The sequence below is a fragment of the Lytechinus variegatus genome, chromosome 2, assembly GCF_018143015.1.
Source record: "Lytechinus variegatus isolate NC3 chromosome 2, Lvar_3.0, whole genome shotgun sequence".
NCBI lineage: Eukaryota > Metazoa > Echinodermata > Echinoidea > Temnopleuroida > Toxopneustidae > Lytechinus > Lytechinus variegatus.
The window spans coordinates 10,445,889-10,468,494 of NC_054741.1; the positions used below are offsets into that span (position 1 = coordinate 10,445,889).

Genomic DNA, 22,606 nt, shown 5'->3' on the forward strand with positions numbered 1-22,606 from the left:
ATGATCATGCAGGTCATACATAAAGGTACAGTTTTTATAAACATTTTTTTATATAAAAAAAGGAGTACGATCCCTGCAGAAGAACGATCCGACCCTGGTACTGAATAGCAGAACAGCATATCCTCTATGATTATAACGACATAGAAAAAAACAAGGCATTTTCTCATACTCCGGTCAACAACTTATGACGAATCACAGCTATTCTTGAACTGAACAATAATGAAGTGGGCGGAGTTTGCCAATCGTCTGCAAATAAAAAACTCCCCATTTACGGTATACGGTACGTATGCAGCGCAGGCATATATCCAGCACATCGAAGACACACACCGGATGTATCGTCACGCGGCCGGCGGCCAGCTTGAGCTTGACCCTCGGCCTCGATCGGATCTGTCATCCTCATCTTTAACTTTTTTTCTTTCTGTACTGTCACGCCCATTCAGTTCCAAAATGGAGTCCCGTACACGAATCATGAGGTCATCTCAACTTGGATTGCCACCTCGGTCCTCCATGACTGTGACATTTTCCCGTGACACCTTGGAACGAAAGGTGGAAGCCAATAAACCCCAACAACTTCCACGGAATCCTGATCAGAAGCTTGAAAATATTAGAAAAATAAGTGGGAAAGATGCGGACCCAGTCCTCACGAGCTTGGTGAACTACCACAGCAAACTGCTTGGGGCTTCGGGGAGGTAAGGTGCTAACCTTAACTCCTTGTCCTACACTTTTCTGTTTCAGAAAAGTGTAGGACAAGGAGTTTTGCCTGAAGATTGGAAGAGTGCTAATGTGACCCTTGTATTCAAAAAGGGTAGCAAATCAGAAGGTAGGAACTGTACAGGCCTGTAAGTCTGACATGTGTTATTTGTAAGCATAGGCGGATCCAGGGGGGGGCCGGGCCCCCCCCCCCCCTATTGGCGGAGCAAAAAAAGAAAAAAAGGGGAAAAGGAAGGAAAAAAGAAAAAGGGAAAAGAAGGAAGGCAAGCATAAGAGGAGGAAGATGAGTGAATAAAATAAGATAAGGGGAAGACTTGGAAATTTTTTTTTTTTTAATCTTTCATGTCGGGATATAAAATTTTCGCTCACGCTTTGCGCTCGCATTGCCTTTTAGGTGATATCTTGCTCAATATGGACCTTAAAATATCAAATTCTGAAGTCAATATACAAAACATATTTCAGCTGGGAAATTGAACCTTCATTATTTTGTTTTATTTACAAATTGATTTTTTTTAAGTGTAAAAATTTCTGTTTTATGGTCTGAATATTAACAATTTCTGCTTGCGCTGCGCGCTCGCAAAATTTGATTTGTCAGGTACCTATTATTTTCCTGTATTCCATGAAGTTCTCAAAATATCCCTATTTAGGTCAGATTGTCAAAAACGTATCAGCTAGCGCTGCACGCTTGCATTTTGATTAGTGAGTTATGTATATCTCAATATTAATTCTAAAACAAACTACTTAAAATCACCATTTGATGACAATTAATCATAAATTTCTGCTCGCGATTTGCGCTCGCATTGATAGATTTTAAACTCATGCATCTTAGGCATAATTACAAAAGTGCTTTAAATGTCAAATTTTCAGGCCATAATATTAATAGATTTTGCGCTCTCATGCTTAGGAAGAGAAATAGGAAGATAGTCATCATTTTCTTATGATGACATAATGCCCTTATAGAATATCCCGGTCCTATGTCAAAATTCAAAGTAACAATAATTGAAATTATCAGCTCTGTTTTAACTGTGATCCTTCACCTCACAATTTTTCCACAAACTGCTTGCAATACAGAGCTTAAAGTGACCCCTTTTCAGATCTGAATATCATATATTTTTAGCTCGCGCTCGCTTTATTGATTTTCATGGTAAAAAAAAATTAGAATACCCAAATTCTAGGTCGATATCTCAAACACACGTTTATTCAGATACGCAGCTTGTTCTCCATTTAAATAATTATCCAGTTTCAGATAGCAATATAAAAAATTGTCTTCTCGCGCTTTGTGCTCGCATTATTAATGTATGAAAATTTCCAATAGCTTAACCTTTTTATGATTTACAAAACATGAATAGAGTGTCAAGAATTTTTCAGCTCGCGCTTCGCGCTCGCATCAATAATGTTCAGTTTTTGTCTCACCTGCGAAGCAAAGTGAGACTATAGGCGCCGCTTTTCCGACGGCGGCTGATGCGACGGCCGCATGTTGGAGGATTCAACATCGAAATCTTAACCTGAGGTTAAGTTTTTGAAATGTCATCATAACTTAGAAAATATATGGACCTAGTTCATGAAACTTGGACATAAGGTAAATCAAGTATCACTGAACATCCTGCATGAGTTTCACGTCACATGACCAAGGTCAAAGGTCATTTAGGGTCAATGAACTTTGGCCGAATTGGGGATATCTGTTGAATTCCCATCTTAACTTTGAAAGTTTATGGATCTGATTCATGAAACTTGGACATAATAGTAATCAAGCATCACTGAACATCCTGTGCGCGTTTCAGGTCACATGACCAAGGTCAAAGGTCAATGAACTTTGGCTGAATTGGGTGTATCTGTTGAATTACCATCATAACTTTGAAAGTTTATGGATCTGATTCATGAAACTTGTACATAAGAGTAATCAAGTATCACTGAACATCCTGTTCGAGTTTCAGGTCACATGATCAAGGTCAAAGGTCATGTAAGGTCAATGAACTTTGGCCATGTTGGGGTTTTTTGTTGAATAACCATCATATCTCTGTAAGTTTATTGGTCTAGTTCATAAAAAGTGGACATAAGAGTAACCATGTATCGCTGAACATCTTGTGCGAGTTAGAGTAGTATTCAAAGTCAGCACTGCTGCTATATTGAACCGCGTGATGCAGGTGAGACGGCCAGAGGCATTCCACTTGTTTTTTTTATAAATTCTTAATAGTGTGAGCCCTTGTGTAAAGTTGTATTTGACTTTTCACTGATTTTATTTTTTTGTTTTTCTGGTTTTAGAATATTTTGCTCCTCAGACATGCTTGCCAGTAGGATTTGGAATCAAATTGAGTTTAATTAGCTTAGACAGTGGGCCACTGATGTATTTAGGGGACAATTGGTTGCATAAAAGATAAAAGTAAAAAACAGGGGGGCAAACATAAAGATGATTATCCCCTTCAATCCATAAAGCAAAGACCAGGGTCAAAATTATGGTAGGGTGCTTTTTAGCACTAATGGTAAGACTTACATGTTGCAAAAATTGACCCAATGCCAACACTTGCTCGGGGTAACTTTCCTAGATACTCACTAACTCACTAAATCATGTTTCCCACTTTTACAGCTCTTTAGTTTTTGTCTGCAAAGTATCTGGGGGTAATTAAAAGAAACTACAATTTTTTATAAAGACCCTTATTAGGTTTATAATTTGTATTTGTTTTTGAAAAAAAGTTGACAAATCCCAATCAATTATTGGGGTGGTAATTTATTGATTGAAGACAGATTGAGGCTGGTAATTGTTGAACAAATTTCCAACTCATATCAATCACATCAGTTGTTAGTTTTGATTACTACTAGGGAAGAAAAAAAATACAAATGTCTCTGAGCAATTCGCCCCCTAAATACCCTCAAGAGCCCTATAAAAACTGATATAAAATGTAGCAGATATTGGCTTATGAGCTCACAAAGTATCCACAGAAGATGTTCTGTTGATTTTTTTCTTTTGCCTGCTTCTATGTAAATGATTTCTTTTAAAACAAGCCACAATAGGTGGAAATCCTGTACATTCAGTATTCATTTCAGTCATATCCAAATTATGCTAGCTTGACATTTGCATCTAAGATTTCTCAAAGGTGGACTGACAGTAACATTTTGAATGAAATTTAGCCCTCGAAATGGCTATTTCAGTAGAGTGTAGTACATGTAGCACTTGGAAGAAGAAATTACACTGTATTTTGTCATTGCCCCCATTTTACCCTGAATAATATTTCTTTCAGATTTCAGGGTCATCTCAGCTCAAAATGTGGTCTGCTGTGTAGAGACTAGTTTGAACACATGTTTTTATAGTGTAGCATCTTACTTTTCCTCTGATTTTACCACTTCTACTATATAATGTCACATGTAGTCCCAGGCCACCCTCCTTAACTGTTATTAGCAAGAATCTGTCATAATTTTAAATTGTCCTTGGGCCAGTTGCAGAATGATTTGCACTTAATGAGAAGTAAAAAAATCAAGCGCAAACTTACCTTTTATGCATCATACATTGGTTTGAAAATCAAGTTGCATTTACGTTTTTTCTGTTGCATTTCATTTGTCAAATTTGTGTTTGATCCATTTGATCGCATCTCTTTAATATTGCAACAAGCCCCCTGGAAATGAAACCTCTCAAAATGTGCAGACTATTTTTTTTTCTAAGATGGTATAAAAACAAAAGCAGGTATCAACTCATCAGAAACATTTAAAAATGCCAAATTATTTTCCATACCAGAAATCATCCATGGAAGCTACCCCTTTCCCAATTTGCATGGAGGACTATTTTCTGTGTGGTGAAAATTGCCCAGTAGGTTTTTGTTACAGATCATGCAGGATTTTGCAGATGTAGCTGCTTCAGCAGTTTGTTGTCTTTTTGGGCAATCTGAGGTACTTAGTATCTGAGAGTAATTGATCTACAATCTTTATTCACCAACAGGTGTTTGACATATTTTGTAAACTGGAGAATTTTCAGTTTACAATAGCATGGACATTCCATGGAGTAGGTCCATGGTCATTCTAAGGGCAATTCCACTTGGATCCAAGTTGATTTTATTTAAAGAATGAAATACACTTTAAGGATAAAATCGAAAATTTCATGCAGTCCAGAATCACTCCAGATATTAAAGTCACGTTCGTTCATCTAGCTGGTACTTATGAAGCATTGATACTGGTTTGATTCAAAAGAATGAAATTCACAAACATAACAGGATGGATTCATACAGTGAAGATAATTGACTTATCAAGGCTTGTATCATTTTATATGCCAAAAAATATCCATATTTATATATATATATATACTTGAACTGTGATCAAGGACCTTTTTTGAGCATGGGGGGTGGCAAAATCTCCCCTGACCCCCTGTTTAATTTTTTTTCTATGCTGTGACATGTAACAGGACCAGCTATTTTCATTTAACTAAGACTTCATCTTTGTGTGTGTGGTGATGTAGGGTTTTGTTTCACTACCTAGTCATGGAAAATATTACCTGATAATTCTCCCAGGATCATAAAAAGAAAGGAAACTACAAATTTTAATCTCAAACAGTGTATTGAGAGTGTTGCTTTACCTGCATCTTTGAGCAAAGGAGAAAATGACCAGTGGTTTATTTGATCTATTCCCAGTAACAATGCCCACTATGAGTTAATCCTAGGTGTGAATGGCCCTTCAATTACCTTAATTATCCCATTACAACTCCCATTGTGTTGACACTGCCATGCTAAGCTGGTCATTTACACTAGCTAACAAAAGAACACATTACCAGAAGAGGCTTACAGGTAGCCTTTTCATTGTGATTATTGAGGTTAATACAAGCCTGTAGGTTGAGATGATTTTGAGTTTTGCCAGGGTTTGTTTGTGCATACACTTACACATGTTTCTTGATGAGACCAGGCTTTTTTTATTCAGATTAACTTAATTATGGTTTTAAGTTTCATTCTATGACCACTGACCCCCTCTCCAAAAACAAACAAACAAGGGTTTACAAGAACAAACAAGAGATGAGTGTGCAAAATGATCTTTAACTTGAAAGTAGTTTTTTTATTAAGGCAGAAAAATAAGTTTGGTAACAAATCTGTCACAGAATCCAAATAATGTTTTTCAAAGGTTTAATTTTGTGTCTGTGATGTAAAAAACATGCAAGTAGCCACCCTCATGTGTCAAGTGATATATTTATATATAGTTCCATCAAGTTTTAATCTTATATTTTCAAAAAGATTTTTTATTTCGAAAATAATATATTCAGTCATCATGGCTTTTTGGATTTTTTTACATGAAATGTTGGGGGCAGTCATACAGCTGCTTGTATGTGAGATTACAAAATCAAACTTTGAAAATTCTGTTTTCTGTTATTTGAGTCCTTGATATCTCATCAACTCTTAGACAAATGAGAGGAACATCAAGGCCAATCAAAGGGGCATCCACGGCCATGGCTTTCAATGGCCTTAGAATTATCTCTTAGAATTATCTCTTAGAATCTGATGAAAAATGATGAAAAAACTCAAGGACTGAAATGAAAGAAATTATTAACGAGTTGTCCTTTTTCCTTTCAATTCTTACTAGGCACAAAAATGATTTTGCCAAATGCAAATTTTAAATAACTTGCCAAGACTGTGTTATTTAATCCATTTAGTTTTCTTTGGATTTTTTATATGTTCATTATTTCTACATAATTTAAAATCAAATCAAATCCTTTTTTTTTCTTGTTTATTTGCTGTAGGTCATTTGACTTAATTGTTGGTAAGCTGAGTCATCTCTTAAAAACCAATGGATACTACCTGGATTCCAAGTATAAAGGTAATATTATGTAATCACAAAATTAATTTAAAAAGTGATTCAAACATATCTTTTATAATTTTTCTTGTCTGTATTTACATTTGTGATTATTATTGCAAAGTTCTGTTGTTACCTTGAGTTTTCTTTGTAAATATTGTTATTAAGTATGTTTGATTACACACATGATTTAAAATAAGAAATCCATGATAAACTTGATCATTTCCCTTTTCTGACATTGTCATGTTATGATACTCGGGTATGTGTACATTATTGACCCATTACAAAAAGTTTTGGACTTTTTCATGTAAATAAAAAAAAAGTCATCCAATTTTTGCTGAAACAGGCAGTGTTTTGCCAGTTTAATTCATGATTCTACAGTATTTATTTAAATCACTTTACACTGAGCCTGCAAACTCCCTTTATTTGAACATTTTATAGAGTAAAAATCTGACAAGAAAAACAATGAAAAATTCATCTAATGTGACAAATAATTACTAAGGTTGTCATTATTTTTAATTTCTGTGCATGTCCTCATTAATATTCGATGAGTGAGCTAGCGATATCATCTCATCATTTATTTTTTTTCCTGGAGAGGGGTTATTTTTATGAAGAAATTGTGTTAATATTGCCCTCCTTGAAAAATCGGAGAGACTTCTGATATATCATGAAAGATAATTGCTGAATTTTTTGTTGCAAAGGAGGCATGCTATTGAGTCTATTGACACACTTGTATGAAAATATGAAATATTTATGATTTCACTCAAAGTTTGAAAAGGCACAGTGGGGAGATTCCATTATCAGCCCACCTTTTTCATATTTATGATGAAATGTATAGGCCTACATATAACTGTTTTCACAAAATATTACCAAACTTTGAGATTCAATAACTTTATTATCTTTTAATCATGTGTAATAAAAACTTTTGTTTTGCTCACTGAATTCTGTTTTGCTCACTGAATTTTGTTTTGCTCACTGAATTTGTTAAGATATTGTGTTCAGTCCTGAGTCCCCCTTTAATATTTTTTTTAGGAAGAAACAAACTGATTTATTGCCTTTCATGGCCTGATTATGGCTATTCTTAAAAATAAGTTGGTCTCATAAGGCAGTTTCAGACCGCCTCGAAGTTCGCCAGTTCCAGGTATTCTCTGATCGGGAAATTTACCCCGATCAGAAAATACCAGGTATTTTGGTAATGTGAAAGCAAACTACGCGTAATTTCCCCGAAAGAAAATACCCGCTAAATAGTAGGTACTTGGCGAAATTACGAGAACTTTCGTGGGGATTTTTCCAAGGTCGCAGGTATTTTGGCGATGTGAAAGCAAATTACGGGAACTTTTATCCCAGCGTGTCGTTGGGCGCGGCGGCATGGGTGGCTGCTGGGCTAGTGATTTTGAATCTCCCGCCTTGCCTGCTTATCAGACCACACTGCGCATGCTCGTAACTTCGGGAACTTATCCCGAAGGATGTGTTTCGGGGCGGTGTGAATGCAGGAATAATTAACGGGTATTTTTTAGCCTTAAAAAGTTCTCGTAATTTAACGGGGATTCTTGTGATCGAGGCGGTTTGAAACCACCTAATGGAGATGGACAAAGAACCTGTTGATTTCCCCATTCCAAAGAGCCCATTAAAATGTGACAGTGAGAGTTTATCTTTCACCAAGGCCTAAGCTGCATACTATATTCTGTGTGTTACACCTTTATGATATTTAGGGTCTACATGTAGCTAAATCATTTAGGCCTTCCTCTATTTCTTTGAATCTTCCTGTGTAGAGTACTTTCAAGATGAGTATTCCATTTCGAAGGATGCTGAATAGTGTGTTATGATTTTTTTGTAATAACTTTGTTGATTAGTACATTTCTCAGTGAAAATGAAATGCTAGCTTATGAATAAAAACCTTTCAAGGCTACAGATTTTGACGTGCATATATGCTATATGATAATATCACAGACTTCTCCTCTGATAATTTTCCATTACAGCTTGAGCTATTGTAAAGTGTGTAGAAACAGATATATTGCAAACCAACTACAGGTGCTACGAAGAGGCCATTCTCATTACGCATTCTAAAACTAGTTTACTGGAAACCGATTCAGGAAACCACTTTGGAAGATCGATTTGCTAGCGTTCCCACTTGATCACACGAAAGTGGTTTTCAAAATCACTTCACGTAAAGCGCTCTTGTTGCTATGGAAACGCTCTCAATGGGGTGACACGTTTCGAGCGAAATTCGAAACCACAGCATAAGCATTCTACACCTGTCGTGTGGAGTAGCGCGCTCAAAATGTGCGAAGATCGCTTCCCGAAGAACGGTTGTGTCCTCACTTACGCTAAAACCAGTTTAACGAGGCAAAGTGATCTTGAAAACTTCATCGCAAGGTGGTTTTCGAAACTGGTTTGAAAGATCGCCTCCAAGACCGCTTTGACCGTTCTCACTACGCGTTAAACTAGTTTCCACTAAACTAGTTTTAGGAATATTTAGTGAGAACAGCCTTTAGGTTTCATCCCAAATCCTGTACCAAGGTTTGAAGTGATCAGTTGTCTGGTCACTAAAAAGCCCCTTGTGGGTGGTGACCAGTTAGAACCATTACTACAAATATGCCTTCAATAGAATGAGCTCAGAATGAATGTGTTTGTTGTTTCAGCGGGTGCTTTCATAATACCCAGTTAATAAAAATATAAGGAATTAATCATGCCTCAAAATACCTGATTTATTTCTTATATTACCTTTTCACAGTCACACCCATCTGAAGTTCTGAACCAGATTGAGTACCCAAATTTATGACCATGTACATGTATGAGTACCAAATAAACATTCCTAAATAAGAATTACTCGATTTGTGCCCCAAATCTTCTTGTAATTTGCTTGAACACAATTTCCTGCAAAAGTTCATGATTAACTAACCTGCTATCATTTTCATTCAGAGATATTACAAGTTATTTGCCTTAACACTGGCAAAATGTGATTTTTTTTCTGACCTTTTCCTAATCTTATTAGCATCCCTAATTGAGTGTGTCTGAAAGCCCCCTTTTTAAACGAATTTGAAATCAGCCGTGATTTTAAACATTGAATTGTCATGACACCTATGCCTTTTCTTGAAAACCTGTGTTGATTTTTGTCATTCCCTGTACTGTATAGGGCCCATGGACGCCTTGTTCTTTGCTATCAGGAATATGATTGTAGACACAGAGAAGAGTGAGATCTCTAGGACCAGACTGTTAGAGAACCTGGAACTCAGGGCCAAGACATGGGGTCATGACCCCTTAGAGCTTCCACAACCTCGTGTAAGTGGTCTACCAGCACTCTCAGTCCATCCTGGATTTAAAGGGAACTTGCCTCTGATATTATTATTTTTTTTCAATAAAAACAGAAAGAGCTCATTAAAGAGTGACGGAGTAATGGATCTTTGAAATGTTGATTTGGTGATATCACATGCGAGCAGCACCTACATGTGTGTCATGTGTTTGTAAAATGCCCATTTTCTTGAAAAGCTGATAATTATTTTATGTCCATTCAGTGTATCATGAGGCATACGCTTCAAATACAGTTAAATGAGAAAATTATTTCACTCATGAATCATTAAAAAGTTGGAATTGTTCATTGTATATTCATTTTCGTGGTAACTAGAAAGCCTTTTGATGGGTCAAATTGAAACTTGGCATATATGGCACTGATAATCTAGTGATAATCTGATATGATTTGGGGGGTCATAAAGTTGAAGGTCATGGCCCATTGCCACAGTAATTTATCTATCCAACTGATAAAGTAGCATTGTTCATAGTTCATCAGTGTGTGAATATACATATGTGTTTATGAGAATGACTATAAGATTATGAAAGTTCATGAAAATTTGAAAGCATGGTTCATACACTGATAGCTTATTAAGCACATCCAATAACGAATGTTCGTTTTGTCATAGGGTGTTAAATTAAAGCTTGTTTCTGAGGTTACAGCATTGATAAGCCCTCTGTTTAAGTGGATCATGGACCTACTAGAAAGTGTGGGCTCATTGATTTAAAATAGTATGCTGTATTTTAAGTAACAAGCATAATTAAGAGGTGCATTAAATCTGCGTAAACCATGGTTTCAGTCCATTTATGAAAGACCACCTTAAAGCCTATGACAGGTATTCTAAAGTCTGGTTTAACTTTGGCTATGGTCTAACTCTGTGCTAAATTAATGGGAAGCCAAATAAAAAATGTCAAAATATTGTTTTTATTGTATGTTTCATATGTTTACTGTGCTATAGTGGTGAAGAAAACTAATTCAGTTATCATTCCCAGATAGTCGTGAATCATCCGAGTAAGAGATGAGCTGACAAATCCAACTTGTACTTTTCAGAGATTTGTGTCACAATTGGCTTTCCATAGTTAACCACAACTTCAGATTAGAGTTTGAATTAAATTTGAGTTCAGAATACAGGCCTATTATATGTGTGTTTGTGTTTGTGTGTGTGTGTGTATATTCTTATGAATTCAGTATTTTGCTATATATACAGTCATCATTGACTCCAAACCTATCGATGTTATGTCCTTGGTAATGATGTAATAACTCTACCATTGTGATTGTAGTATGTCTGTACCTATTCTGTCTGTACAGGCTCATTTACAAGACTTGCCTTCTCCTACAAAGCCACCTGCAGTCACCCATCCTCAGGATAATGCACCTACTGAATGCCTATCACCACCTTATAATGGTATTATAGTCAAACTAAACTTGTGTGCTTAGACTTAAAAGGGGAGACAAACCAATGTTCTCAACAAGAGTTTCTTGAAACACTTCCCTTTTATCATCAGTCTCTGGTCCTTGATCATTTGACTCGATCCAGTCACTAGAACGCTTAAAAATAATATTTTGTCTACCCAGGGTTATACCAAGTCTCCACACTAACCTTTTTCTTTGTGGCCCAATCAGTCCATCAAAATCATCAATTCCATATTTTTGGTGGCTCTAAAACAATAAAAAACATGACAATTTATCAAAACTTTGGTAGCCCGACTGACCACCAAGTGTGAGCATTTCCAGAATTTAGGTGGCCCGACTCTCAAGTTTAAGGTTGCACTGGGCCACTGCTAATGTCAAGCCCTGGTTATACCCATAGTTCTATAATATAATTTTCTCAAAGTATTGGGTTAATATGTGAATTTGGTAGAAGTCAATTAGAACGAAAATAAAGGAAAGGCTGTTCCATATACATGTAGGTTGAACTGATCTTCAATGATAGATTGTTAAAAAAAAATGAGCTTCATTTTTCAATTATACTCTATTGGGAAAAGAAAATTCATATTTGTATTCATCATTGCTTTTTTTTTTTAATGATTTCACCACATTATTTATCCAAAATATCAAGTGAGACCACATTTAAAATCAATAAGATGATTAGAATATAACTACTATGTTTATTTCTCACAGCTTCTGGGCGTTACTCCCCTATCCCTCTACCTCCTGTCCAAGTTGCCCCTCCCAGCCCCAACATGGAGGCATTGACCCATGTGGCCAAGGCCACTCCATTTCCTGATGACACTGATGACGATGAGGAAGACGATGACCAGTGGCTGACGACATCAGACATGACCTACGAGTCTGACAGCTCCGAGGAGTTCATCATGCCAGAGCGTGAGGTAGAGGATCTTATGATGGAATCTACCACAGATCTTGATGATGAGCTTTCCAGGCTGCTGGCAGCAAAGCTCCCTGATAGCTACAAGAGGAGAGGTGAGTTGAAGGCAGAACTGCTGCCAATTTGAAAAATGCAATGTTACCCGTAATCTATACCATGCCTAAATAATTTCTCTAGGCAAAGGCCATTCCATCTGTTAGTTAATTCTAACTTGTTGGCTAGACTTCACCATCCCTTTTCAAAAGTCCCGGGCCTCGTCTTACAAAGAGTTGCATTTGCGTTCATCAATTGTAACTATGGAAAGCAAGCAACGTTAACATAGAAAAGGCATGTTTGTTCAAAATGGTTTCTAGATCTGATATAGTTTCTTGACCATTCAGTATTTTCCTTTTTGTTTACAAAATGACAAAGTGCAAATTTCCTGTATTTCCTGAAATAAAAAAAAATATTGCAATTATGGATTTCCATATATAGTGGATGTTGATCAATTATATCTCTTTGTTAGATGGGACCCAGATCAGCCTTGAATGTAATCTTTACCAATAATTCCCTCTCTTGAAAAGGTATCGTTACTTCAGCTCAATCTATAGAAAGTTTTAAAGATTAATACATACTTATTCAATTTCATTTGACATCTTGTCCCAAAAAAAGAAAACAAGAGGATATTACAATGATGAAATTCATCATTATGCTACTTTCAAGCCCTCAGATTCACTCTGTGGAGTGTTTAAGATGCTAATTGCCATTATTTACCTAGGTTTAGCTAAGTTGCCGTGCTAGCACCCCAGGGCTTAAATTAATCAAAGTCCATCAATTTTAATCGCTGTGAATTCCTTTTTGATTGGTCTTTTTTACCTTGGAAGTTCATTGTGCCATTTTTTTTCACTTGGGCTGGAATATAGAAATGTGCCTTTAAGAAAAATGACATTCCTCTTTAATATGTAGATATCAGTATGGCCTTTGCCCTCAAAATGAATGTATATCTCTATCATCTTTGCAGTGAATGATGGCAAACCTGTGCGCTACACCAGATCCTTCCTGCTTGACCTGTGGAAATCACCCTATTCCAAAGAGATGCCGTCAGTCCTGAAGCATACCATCTCCCATAGTGATGTGTCCTTTATCATCCAGGTCAGTCTCGCATATAGTGGATATTGACTTCTATAAATAACTCCTCGATCACACAAAATACAAGCTATTGATTTAGAGAAGAATCAATATATTGATACTTCTGCATTTTGCAAATCTGAAGTGAAGAGTTACATTAGTTTGTTGATATAAAGGAGAGAGGAATGATATAATTTACACGTGCTGTTACTGAAGAAAATGTGACTCATTCCATGAACATTTCAAAGAGAATTTTATTATTGTAATTTGATTATTTTATTGAGTAAACTACTGCTGATGTACATGAATATGTTGCTTTGCCAAATGAGTATCCTTTTGATTTCATGTTATTCAGAGGCATGCCTTTTCTGATCCTGGAGTGCTGTTCCAGCAAGGATCAATGGATGATATTTATCTGAGGCCATCTCACCTCAAGGCAGACCCTAACTCAAGAGTTAGATCATCCAGTGGCAGATCTTCCAGTGGCAGAAGTACCCCAGACCCCAAAGCTTCTGATGGAGATGCTACCAGGATGAGGGCCTTGAGCTGGCCCCAGGGAGCGGCAGCAGCAGGGAAACCACAACCAGATGTAGAAGGAGGAGGAGGAGAGAGACTGGTCCAAGGCAGGGAAGGAGCTAGGCAAATCCGAATAGGGGCAAGGATTGACAGTCCAAATCCTGCAACTTGGCAAGGAGCAAGAAGAATCAGTGAAGGTGACGGCCAAGAAGGACGACCAGAAGTATCCTTGAGATCCAATTCACCAGATGATTGGCGCAGGCCTGGATCTACTGCTGGAATTTTGGGAGAGACTGGTACCAGTGCTGCGATATTAGGAGAGAGGCCAAAAAGGAATACAGATAAACAAGAGCCCTTGGCAGCAGCTGCAGAAGGAGAGGAGGTTGTGCTGAGACCACGTTCTCCAAGAGATTGGGTCCAATCTGGCCCTGCATTTGGGACTTTTGGAGATAGGGCTGGTCAAAACACGAGGAGACCGATTACCCCAAGAAAGGAGGAATCTTTACGGCCACGCTCTCCAAGTGATTGGCGCAGACCGGGATCAATTTCAGGATTACTTGGAGATGGGGATGCAAGAGCGGTGAGGCCTAGGCTCTCCAATTCTCCAGGTGTAGCAGGAGATGGGGCTGAAGAAATGTTACAAGAGAGACCAGGATCATCTGGACGACATTCACCAAGTAATTGGGGCTGGCCTGGATCTAGTTCAGGGATACCTGGAGATGAGGGTACAAGAGTTGCTGGACTTGGACTCTCCACCCCCTCTGCAGTTGTAGCAGGAGGTGGAGATCAAGAACGGCCAGGTTCTAGACGACGCTCACCAAGTGCCGGCAGTCAAGAGGTAAATCTTTCCCTGGTAATCTAGTGATGAAATCAAACTGTTGGATCTTGACATTTAAGAGTCAGTCTTCAGCTTGTACGACATCAATGGCTTGGTTTCCAATGTATTCAATATAATATTTCACTAATTCAATGTGTAAATAAATAGATTTGAATGATAATTTGCTGCAACAGTGATTTTATGATACGTGGACTAATCCTTTAAATATTGTGTCTATAAAACTGTCTAATCTGGCTTTATACACCCTTTTTTCCACCCACTTAAGCCCATATGATTGGCAACAATCTTTAATGCGGTATATTATTAAACATCTTTTTACTGCTTCTGTCATTAATTTGAAATGTTTATAAGACAATTTTGCACCAAGATTCTATGTAAAAATATTTGCATCAATTGAATTAAACCTCTCAATCATCACCTTAATATTTCTTCTCATGTTTGTGACATAGGCTGGTGCCATGAAGGTCCGATTTGATCTGCCTGATCAAAGCAGCGAGGATGACATGAAAACTAAAGACTCCCAGAGGAAACAAGCAGCTACGTCAACCCATGTACTCCTTACACCACGTCAGATTCTTGGAGATGGGGTAAGTGTGTTTGCTTGTTGGATTAATCCACTTGGGACAATCTGTGCACATTTTGTGATTTGGTCCAAAAAGTTGGACCATTTCCACTTGGTCTACAAGCAGTTGGTCTTCTTCTCACATATTTCAAAACCACACAGGCTGAACCCATTTGGTCTTTTCTCAATTTGGTCCAATTGGCATGCTGTCATATACACTACTTTTGGTCTAATATTGATACCCACTTCGTGTAGTTGTCATTTAGTCTAATGCTCAGATCGTCTAAATTTCACTTTGTCTAATTATGTTACATTTTGTGAAAATGCGGCTCATTGATGCTTTATTTAATCATATAGACCAAGTGGATATTAAATGAGATGGGTGTAGCCTAACTTGAAATAAGTCAAAATGGTAAATAGGCTAAATAGTCATTAGACTAAATAAATTAGTTGACAAATTGGTTGTGGACTTACTAGGATTAGACCATTTGGGATGAGACCAATTGGAAAGTAGACCTCCCCCCCCAAAAAAAAAATATATATATATATATTTTATCACCATCTTTAGTTCAATGTAATGAATGTTCAAAGGATAATATTCCCTGCGATTATCGAATTGGCAACTTGGCAAAAAAAAAATGTCAAAACCATCTTAATTTCTATCCAACATTCTTTAATGATATCCATCTATTTCTGGAACATTAACTTTGAAAGCAGACAATTGGAAATGGGACACCAATATATGAACACAGTCAAGTGGGTTTTTTTTTTTAGGATTTCTTTTTTTTTTATTGTTTTTTGAATCACCAGAGTCCTGTTTTAGAAACAACTTTTTCTTTTTTTACAAATACACAATGGGTATAAAATTTTAACTATCTGCCAATCAAATAATTTAATGATTTATATCATTGCAAATTGTTTATAATAACAAGTTTTGAAATGGTGTCCCAGGAATGAAGTTTGTTATTAATGCAAAGATTATATATTTTTCAACAGGCTCAATCAGACGGGGGCACTGACATGTCTCCTTCGACACTGCCGATGGGATTCGCTCCTCAGACCGAGATCCCTACCTTTAGAGAAGTCTTTAGAGAGGTCATTGAGAAAGGGATCACTACCGGGGCACCAGGACCAGCCATGGACATCAGGGCAAAGTCACCTGAAATGTGATCCCCACAACATCGGGATATTCATCTCACCTCATCAGATTGTCATAACTATAACTTGAATTGAATTCACGAAGGTTTGATTAAACCAGGGATGAGGATTGCACTCTGCAAGTGTACTAAAATACAAATGATATGTACATTGCTAATGAGAATGCTACAAGAGAAAGTGTTGAGATATTGGGCCCTGCGTGAAAAAGAGATACAATTGACATATACTTTTGATCATATCTTTCTGTGCATGGTATCATACATATTAAAAGATTGATTGTAAGGTTGATTGTAACTTTTTGTGTTACAGGGCTCTTATTCTGTACCTATTTTGTTTACAAAAATCCCTGGGCTGGTATTCAATTGCAAGTATTAATTTTTTAATAAAGTAAAATGCGTACACTTGTATTCTAAGTAATTTACTTTATCAAGCCAACTTTAAGCAAAATACTTATACCTTTTTGACGCAATAAAAGTTTGAGCAAACCAATGCGCAATATATAGCGCAATGTTTATGACTGCGTATCACGTTTGTAAATTGCACGCAAGCGAGACTCAAGTCTGGTTGGCAGCTGACTTAGATTTAAGCAAAATACCATACCCAAAATATGCAATTGTCTTGAATACCAAAGATGGTTAAGTATTTCACTTAAGCAAAATACTGAGTGAAATAATTAATATTCTGGCTTAAGTATCAAATTGAATACCTGCCCTGGTGTTTTCAAACTGTGGCTTAACCCAAATAATTTGGGATTGCTATGTGGTAATTAATGTGACAATTAATAGTTATGTTCTATGCATTTTTATAATGGAGTTGAGAATAAAAAAGAACACTTTGCAATAAAAACAACTCTTCTGGACTCACGCTTACAACTCATTGTCGTACCATACAGGCTTGGTTCTCTGTATTGAAGCAGTATTCATTGAATGAAACCTTTTGTGAAGATTTTGTCTTTATTTTTTTTTAGTTATATTTCAAAATTATCTTTCAGTTTGATAAATGATATGTTGATCAAAGTGCCTTAAAATACATTGTGTGTGATCTTGAAGCAGCTTTTTATTCAATTGTTTGGGATGCATAATTGTGTAGTTTTCATTTGGTTTGAAAACGAATCTTTCAGTCTTCAGTTGATTTTTTTAAAGATGTGTGTGAGTTGTGTACCTCATTTTATTACTTGCCATTTTATTTTTTTTTCGTATTATAATCAAGTTCTGACTCATTTAATAGTTTCTGGCTGATATTGAGAGTACTCATTTTTATTAACCCATTTCTTTTTTTGACTGGGATTATAACTCTGAGAAGCATCTCATTGAAATGTATTCAATATGTGTATGTTTTATTTTTGTATCTTGAGTTTTTATTATTTGTGGGGGTAAAAGTGCCTTAAACATTTCCTGAGATATTGGCTGAAAGATAACCCAAAGATGTCTTCCATTAAAACTTGATTTGATGTCAACAGTACTTTGTGATTTACAGTATTCATGTATAAAACAAGACATTTTGGGTGAGAAAATAATTTATTGTAACTTTTTGGAATCTTGAATTCATGGTTTTTTTTTTTGGGGGGGTAATTATTTGTTTGTAGCAAATAATTACAGGTGCATCTGTCAATTTTGCATTGCATAATCGGGGGTGGTGGGATGGAGAACGGGCATTCGTAAAGATGTATTGTGCCGTGTGGTTTTGATTAGCAGAGAAACACAGGGGTGTGGCTGTTGTTATGGTAACTGCTGGATAGTAACCACTTTTCAGTGTTGCAACTTTCATGAAACCCTCTCCTGGGGCCTGTTGCATAAAATTTATTGTAACTATGCCATACAGTGGTATCTCGAATCCTGGAATCCTTGATTCTGATTGGCTGTTGAGCATTGTTACCATGGTAATTACCATTGGATGGCATAGTTAGCATAATAGTTCAACTTTAATGCAACAGGGCCCTGCTCCAACAATTATTTGACTTTATGCAGTTTCCACTTATGAAAGATTAACTCATGCAGACCTAAATATAGTTTGAGAGACATTATTCAATACTTGATTTCAGTTTGTTTTGTAAGTAACCAGTACTGCATATGTTTTGTTGATAAAGGTAAAATTAAATTGTGTGCTTGCCTTTGCTGCATTAAATAGGATTAGTAGGAGTAGTAGTAGTAGTAGTAGTAGTAGTAGTAGTAGTAGTAGTAGTAGTAGTAGTAGTAGTAGTAGTAGTAGTAGTAGTAGTAGTAGTAGTAGTAGTAGTAGTAGTAGTAGTAGTAGTAGTAGTAGTAGTAGTAGTAGTAGTAGTAGTAGTAGTAGTAGTAGTAGTAGTAGTAGTAGAAGAAGTAGTAGTAGTGGTAGTGGTAGTAGTTGTAGTAGTAGAAGTAGTTGTAGTAAAAGTAATCTGTATTATTTTTAGTGGAAGTACATGTAATAACAGTATTATTATTAATAGTAGTCGTAGTAGTATAAGTAGTTGCAGTATATAGTTAAGATTTTAAGTATGTTGTGTGCTACCATTAATGTGCCAAAGATGTTTTGTGTGTAAGTATATAAGTTTTTATTTCATGATTTTCATTTCTATGCAAGTGCATTTACTCTTTGCATTTAGTCATGTTACATTCTTTAAATTGTAATGGTCTCCTTGGTGCCTTATGCTGTTTACACCATATGCTTCACAAGTTTGATATAAATCAGACCAAGAATTCAACAATGTTTATTTTCACAATTTTGTTGTGTTCAAATTCACAATATATTCACTTTGCCTAAACATACCTGAAAGTGGAATTTTATGAAGTACATATTCAAAAAGCCAAATTAGACTGCCATGAAATATTACATGTACACAGATGTTTAATATTGTTTGCATGTGTCTGTTTTGTTGTCTGTTAAGGTTTTTTTTTTAATATTCACATGCATACACTGTGCTTGGAACTTAAACAGAAACAGCGCCCCCAAACCCCACTTGCTTGTTAATCATTTTAGTCTCGCCTGCATAGCAGAGCAAGGGTATAGATGCTGCTCTTCTGATGGTGGCGGTGTCATCAACATTGAAATCTTAATCAAGGTTAAGTTTTTGAAAAGTCGTCATAGCTTAGATTAGTGTATAGACTTAGCTTTTGAAACTTAGACATAGGGGTAATCAAGTATTACTGAATATCCAGCCTGAGTTTCAGGTCACATGACTAAGGTTAAAGGTAATTTAGGGTCAGTGAACTGAGACCATGTTGGGGGAATCAACATCAAAACTTAACCAAGGATTAAGTTTTTGAAATGTCATAACTTTAAAAAAATTTCAATCTAGTTCATGAAACTTGGACAAGAGATTAATCAAGCATCAGTGAACATCCTGCATGAGTTTCACATCACATGACTCAGGTCAAAGCTCATTTAAGGTCAACGAAAATTGTACATCACTATCTTACAAATGTTTTTCGTGAATAATTATTCAATTGTTGTTTTTAAAGTCAGCACTGCTGCTATATTGAATCGCGTGATGCAGGCGAGACTGCCAGAGGCATTCAGCTTGTTTTTTGTTGTTATCAGAGCTAGATATGAACATGTCAACTCTAAATGCCTGTGTCAACTTAAGTATTATAAGTAAGTATGTGTTATGTTTATGTGATATATGTAACTAGGTATTATGTTATGTTTTAAGCGTAGTCCCTCCCAGTTATCTATTATATTTTTCTTAAACTGAGATCAACTTTGCTATCCAGTGTTTACTACCATAGTAACATTGCTTGAAATCTTATCAAAGCTAGAATTCCATTCAAGGTACCATTGAATGGCAAATTTCCTTAAGAGTATCTGTATGCAAGGGGAATGTAACATGAATATAGGTATGCATGTGTTTAAATAAAAAAGTAATCTCATTAAATTTGAATTGAGGTCATGTAGGTCATGAGAACTGCTGAGACTTACATATCTCTTATAAAATTGCAGGTAAAGGTTTTTAAAATGGGGCCTGTTTCATAACACTCATTAATATAATAAATTTGCCATAACAGTTAAAAGGCAATGAAATCACTTAATTTTATCAGCTGATAGTAAACTTGTTACAGTACTTGTGCATTTGTTATTTATGAAGTGCTATGGTGTAGTGGCTCTGACTCTCCTTTTGTAATCAGAGGGTCGTGTGTTTGAATCCCACTGCAGCTTAGCACCCTTTGGTAAGGCTTCAATCCACAATTTGCCACTCTCTACCCAGGTGTTAAATGGGTACCCAGTAGGATGTGAATGTCATTGTAGCTTGTCCAGCATTGTGTGTGCCCCATTGGCGACTGGCTGGAACACTCCACAGGGAGTGTAGGATGTGCATATAATGTGTGCAGAAATGACTGATTGAATCTGATGAATAATACATCTATAAGTGCTTAGATATGTTCAATGTGCCATATTTCAAAAGAGCATTTTAAATAACCAGGGAGAGGGGGTGTTTCACAAAGATTTAAGTATGATTTAGAGGCGCACTTAAAAATGTCTAGTTGCGTGCGGTATAAAAGATATGACAGAATTGATCAGATCATGCTAAGAGGATGCGCACCACCACGTATACATTAATCAGATTGCGCGTTGCATGTCAGGTGCGCATTGGCACTTAAGTGCCACTTAAATCATACTTAAATCTTTGTGAAACACCCCCCTGATTATATTATTATAACAAGTCTTTATGTCATAGGACCTTGGGTTGTGTTTCACATGCAGTAATGTCCCTTAGCAAGAGATTAAGCCTTATCTACATTTACCTTACTTCACCCAAGTACAGTAAGGTAAATAAGTACCTGGGGGCAGTTTCATAAAGCTGTTCGTAAGTTAAGAGCGACTTTAAGAACGACTGGTGATCCTTTCTTACGCGCTAAAGGCATCGCCAATTCAATGTACCACTTACCATAAGAAGGGATCACCAGTCATTCTTAAAGTCGCTCTTAACTTACGAACAGCTTTATGAAACACACACCTGGTGTGAATTCATTTCACAATATATAAGACTCAAATTCAATAGCTTCGCTATTTGCTTTCAGACTTTTATGATTTTTTTCAGCATTTGCTCTGTAAACTTTTTTTATTTCGATATATACAGTGCGTATCAAAAAAAGTTTACACATAGAAAAAATCCTGTAAAATTATATATTTGTAATATTCTGAACATTTTAACATTGGTACTGATCCATTTAAGCAAATGACGATATAACTGTCGAAAAATATTTCCACTTGAGTGAGCACCACTCACTTTTGAAAAGTTAGTGCAAAATGATTTGCGCAGAACTTTGAAATAGTTATACGAATAAAGGTAGACCTTAGTCATGAAGAAAAAGTGGAATTTAGCTCGTAACATTGATTTGAAGATATATTTTACCTTTTTTAAACTTGTTTCCTTGCCCAAAACACTTTGAAGAGTGGATTGCGCCCCGCCCCACTTTCCCCACACACTGAGGCCATCGTGACGATATTTGCTTTACACTGAGCTGTGATTTACATGAAATGGCTTAGGCTTGATTTCCATTTTCTTTATCATTGCCAAGCTTCGGAAAAGTGTGGAGATACAACTATCAAATGAAAAATGAAATGTAAACCCACTTTAAATGATAAAATTTTAGTGAAAAATGCTGGAGATGTCTGATATAAACTTTTGTTCAGATTCAGTTGTGTCCTCAGATCCAGCTGGGACAAAAGGGTAAAGTTTGTGCTTACTAAGTGTTGAAATTTCAATTTGGGTGGCAAAATTATTACTAAATGCTTGAATGTATCCGTTTTATTTCAATTGACTAAAAGAGCAAAGGAATAGTATGAGAAATGTTGTGCAGGATAAGTTTGATTTCGCCCTTTCCCCTTGACACAGCCTGAAAACAAGCATTTCTGCGCAAACAGATTTCTGCGAGCTTTACAAAAATGGACAGTGCTCACTCAAGTGTAACATTCTGTCAAAACTTTTAATTTCATTGGATAGATGAGACCCAAACCCAAGATCATATGTGAAAAAATTACCCACATGCTGTATATTTTTTAATTCCCAGGGTTTTTTCGAAGTGTAAACTTTTTTTTGATACGCACTGTATAATTTCAGCCCAGACTACCCCTTTAAGAGGCACATTGAGACTTCAGATGTTTAAATACATGATAAAGTATGTGCTGTACTATAAATAAATATCGTTATAAACATTTGGTTTTACTTAAGCTCACAGTTGTATGTGCTGAATGATACATTATTGTATTGATGATATCTTGTTGATACCAAATACATGCTCTTAAGCTGGAATATAATTGTAGTGAAATCCTTAGGGCATAGTTTGGAAACCTGCTTGAAATTTAAATTCATGTATAATTGTTAATTCATCTGAAACTTTCCCCATGTTAATGTTT

At 36.3% G+C, this 22,606-nt stretch overlaps 1 protein-coding gene across 1 annotated transcript; it reads left to right on the forward strand.

The window, feature by feature from the left end:
* Positions 1-385: 385 nt before the first annotated feature.
* On the forward strand, positions 386-16,282 carry LOC121409469. Its single transcript, XM_041601393.1, has 9 exons — positions 386-689; positions 6,419-6,495; positions 9,608-9,753; positions 11,069-11,165; positions 11,882-12,184; positions 13,090-13,220; positions 13,552-14,550; positions 15,000-15,137; positions 16,109-16,282. The coding sequence occupies exons 1-9, from the start codon at positions 448-450 to the stop codon at positions 16,280-16,282; spliced, it is 2,307 nt and encodes a 768-aa protein (XP_041457327.1). The 5' UTR covers positions 386-447.
* The last annotated feature ends 6,324 nt before the right edge of the window (positions 16,283-22,606 follow it).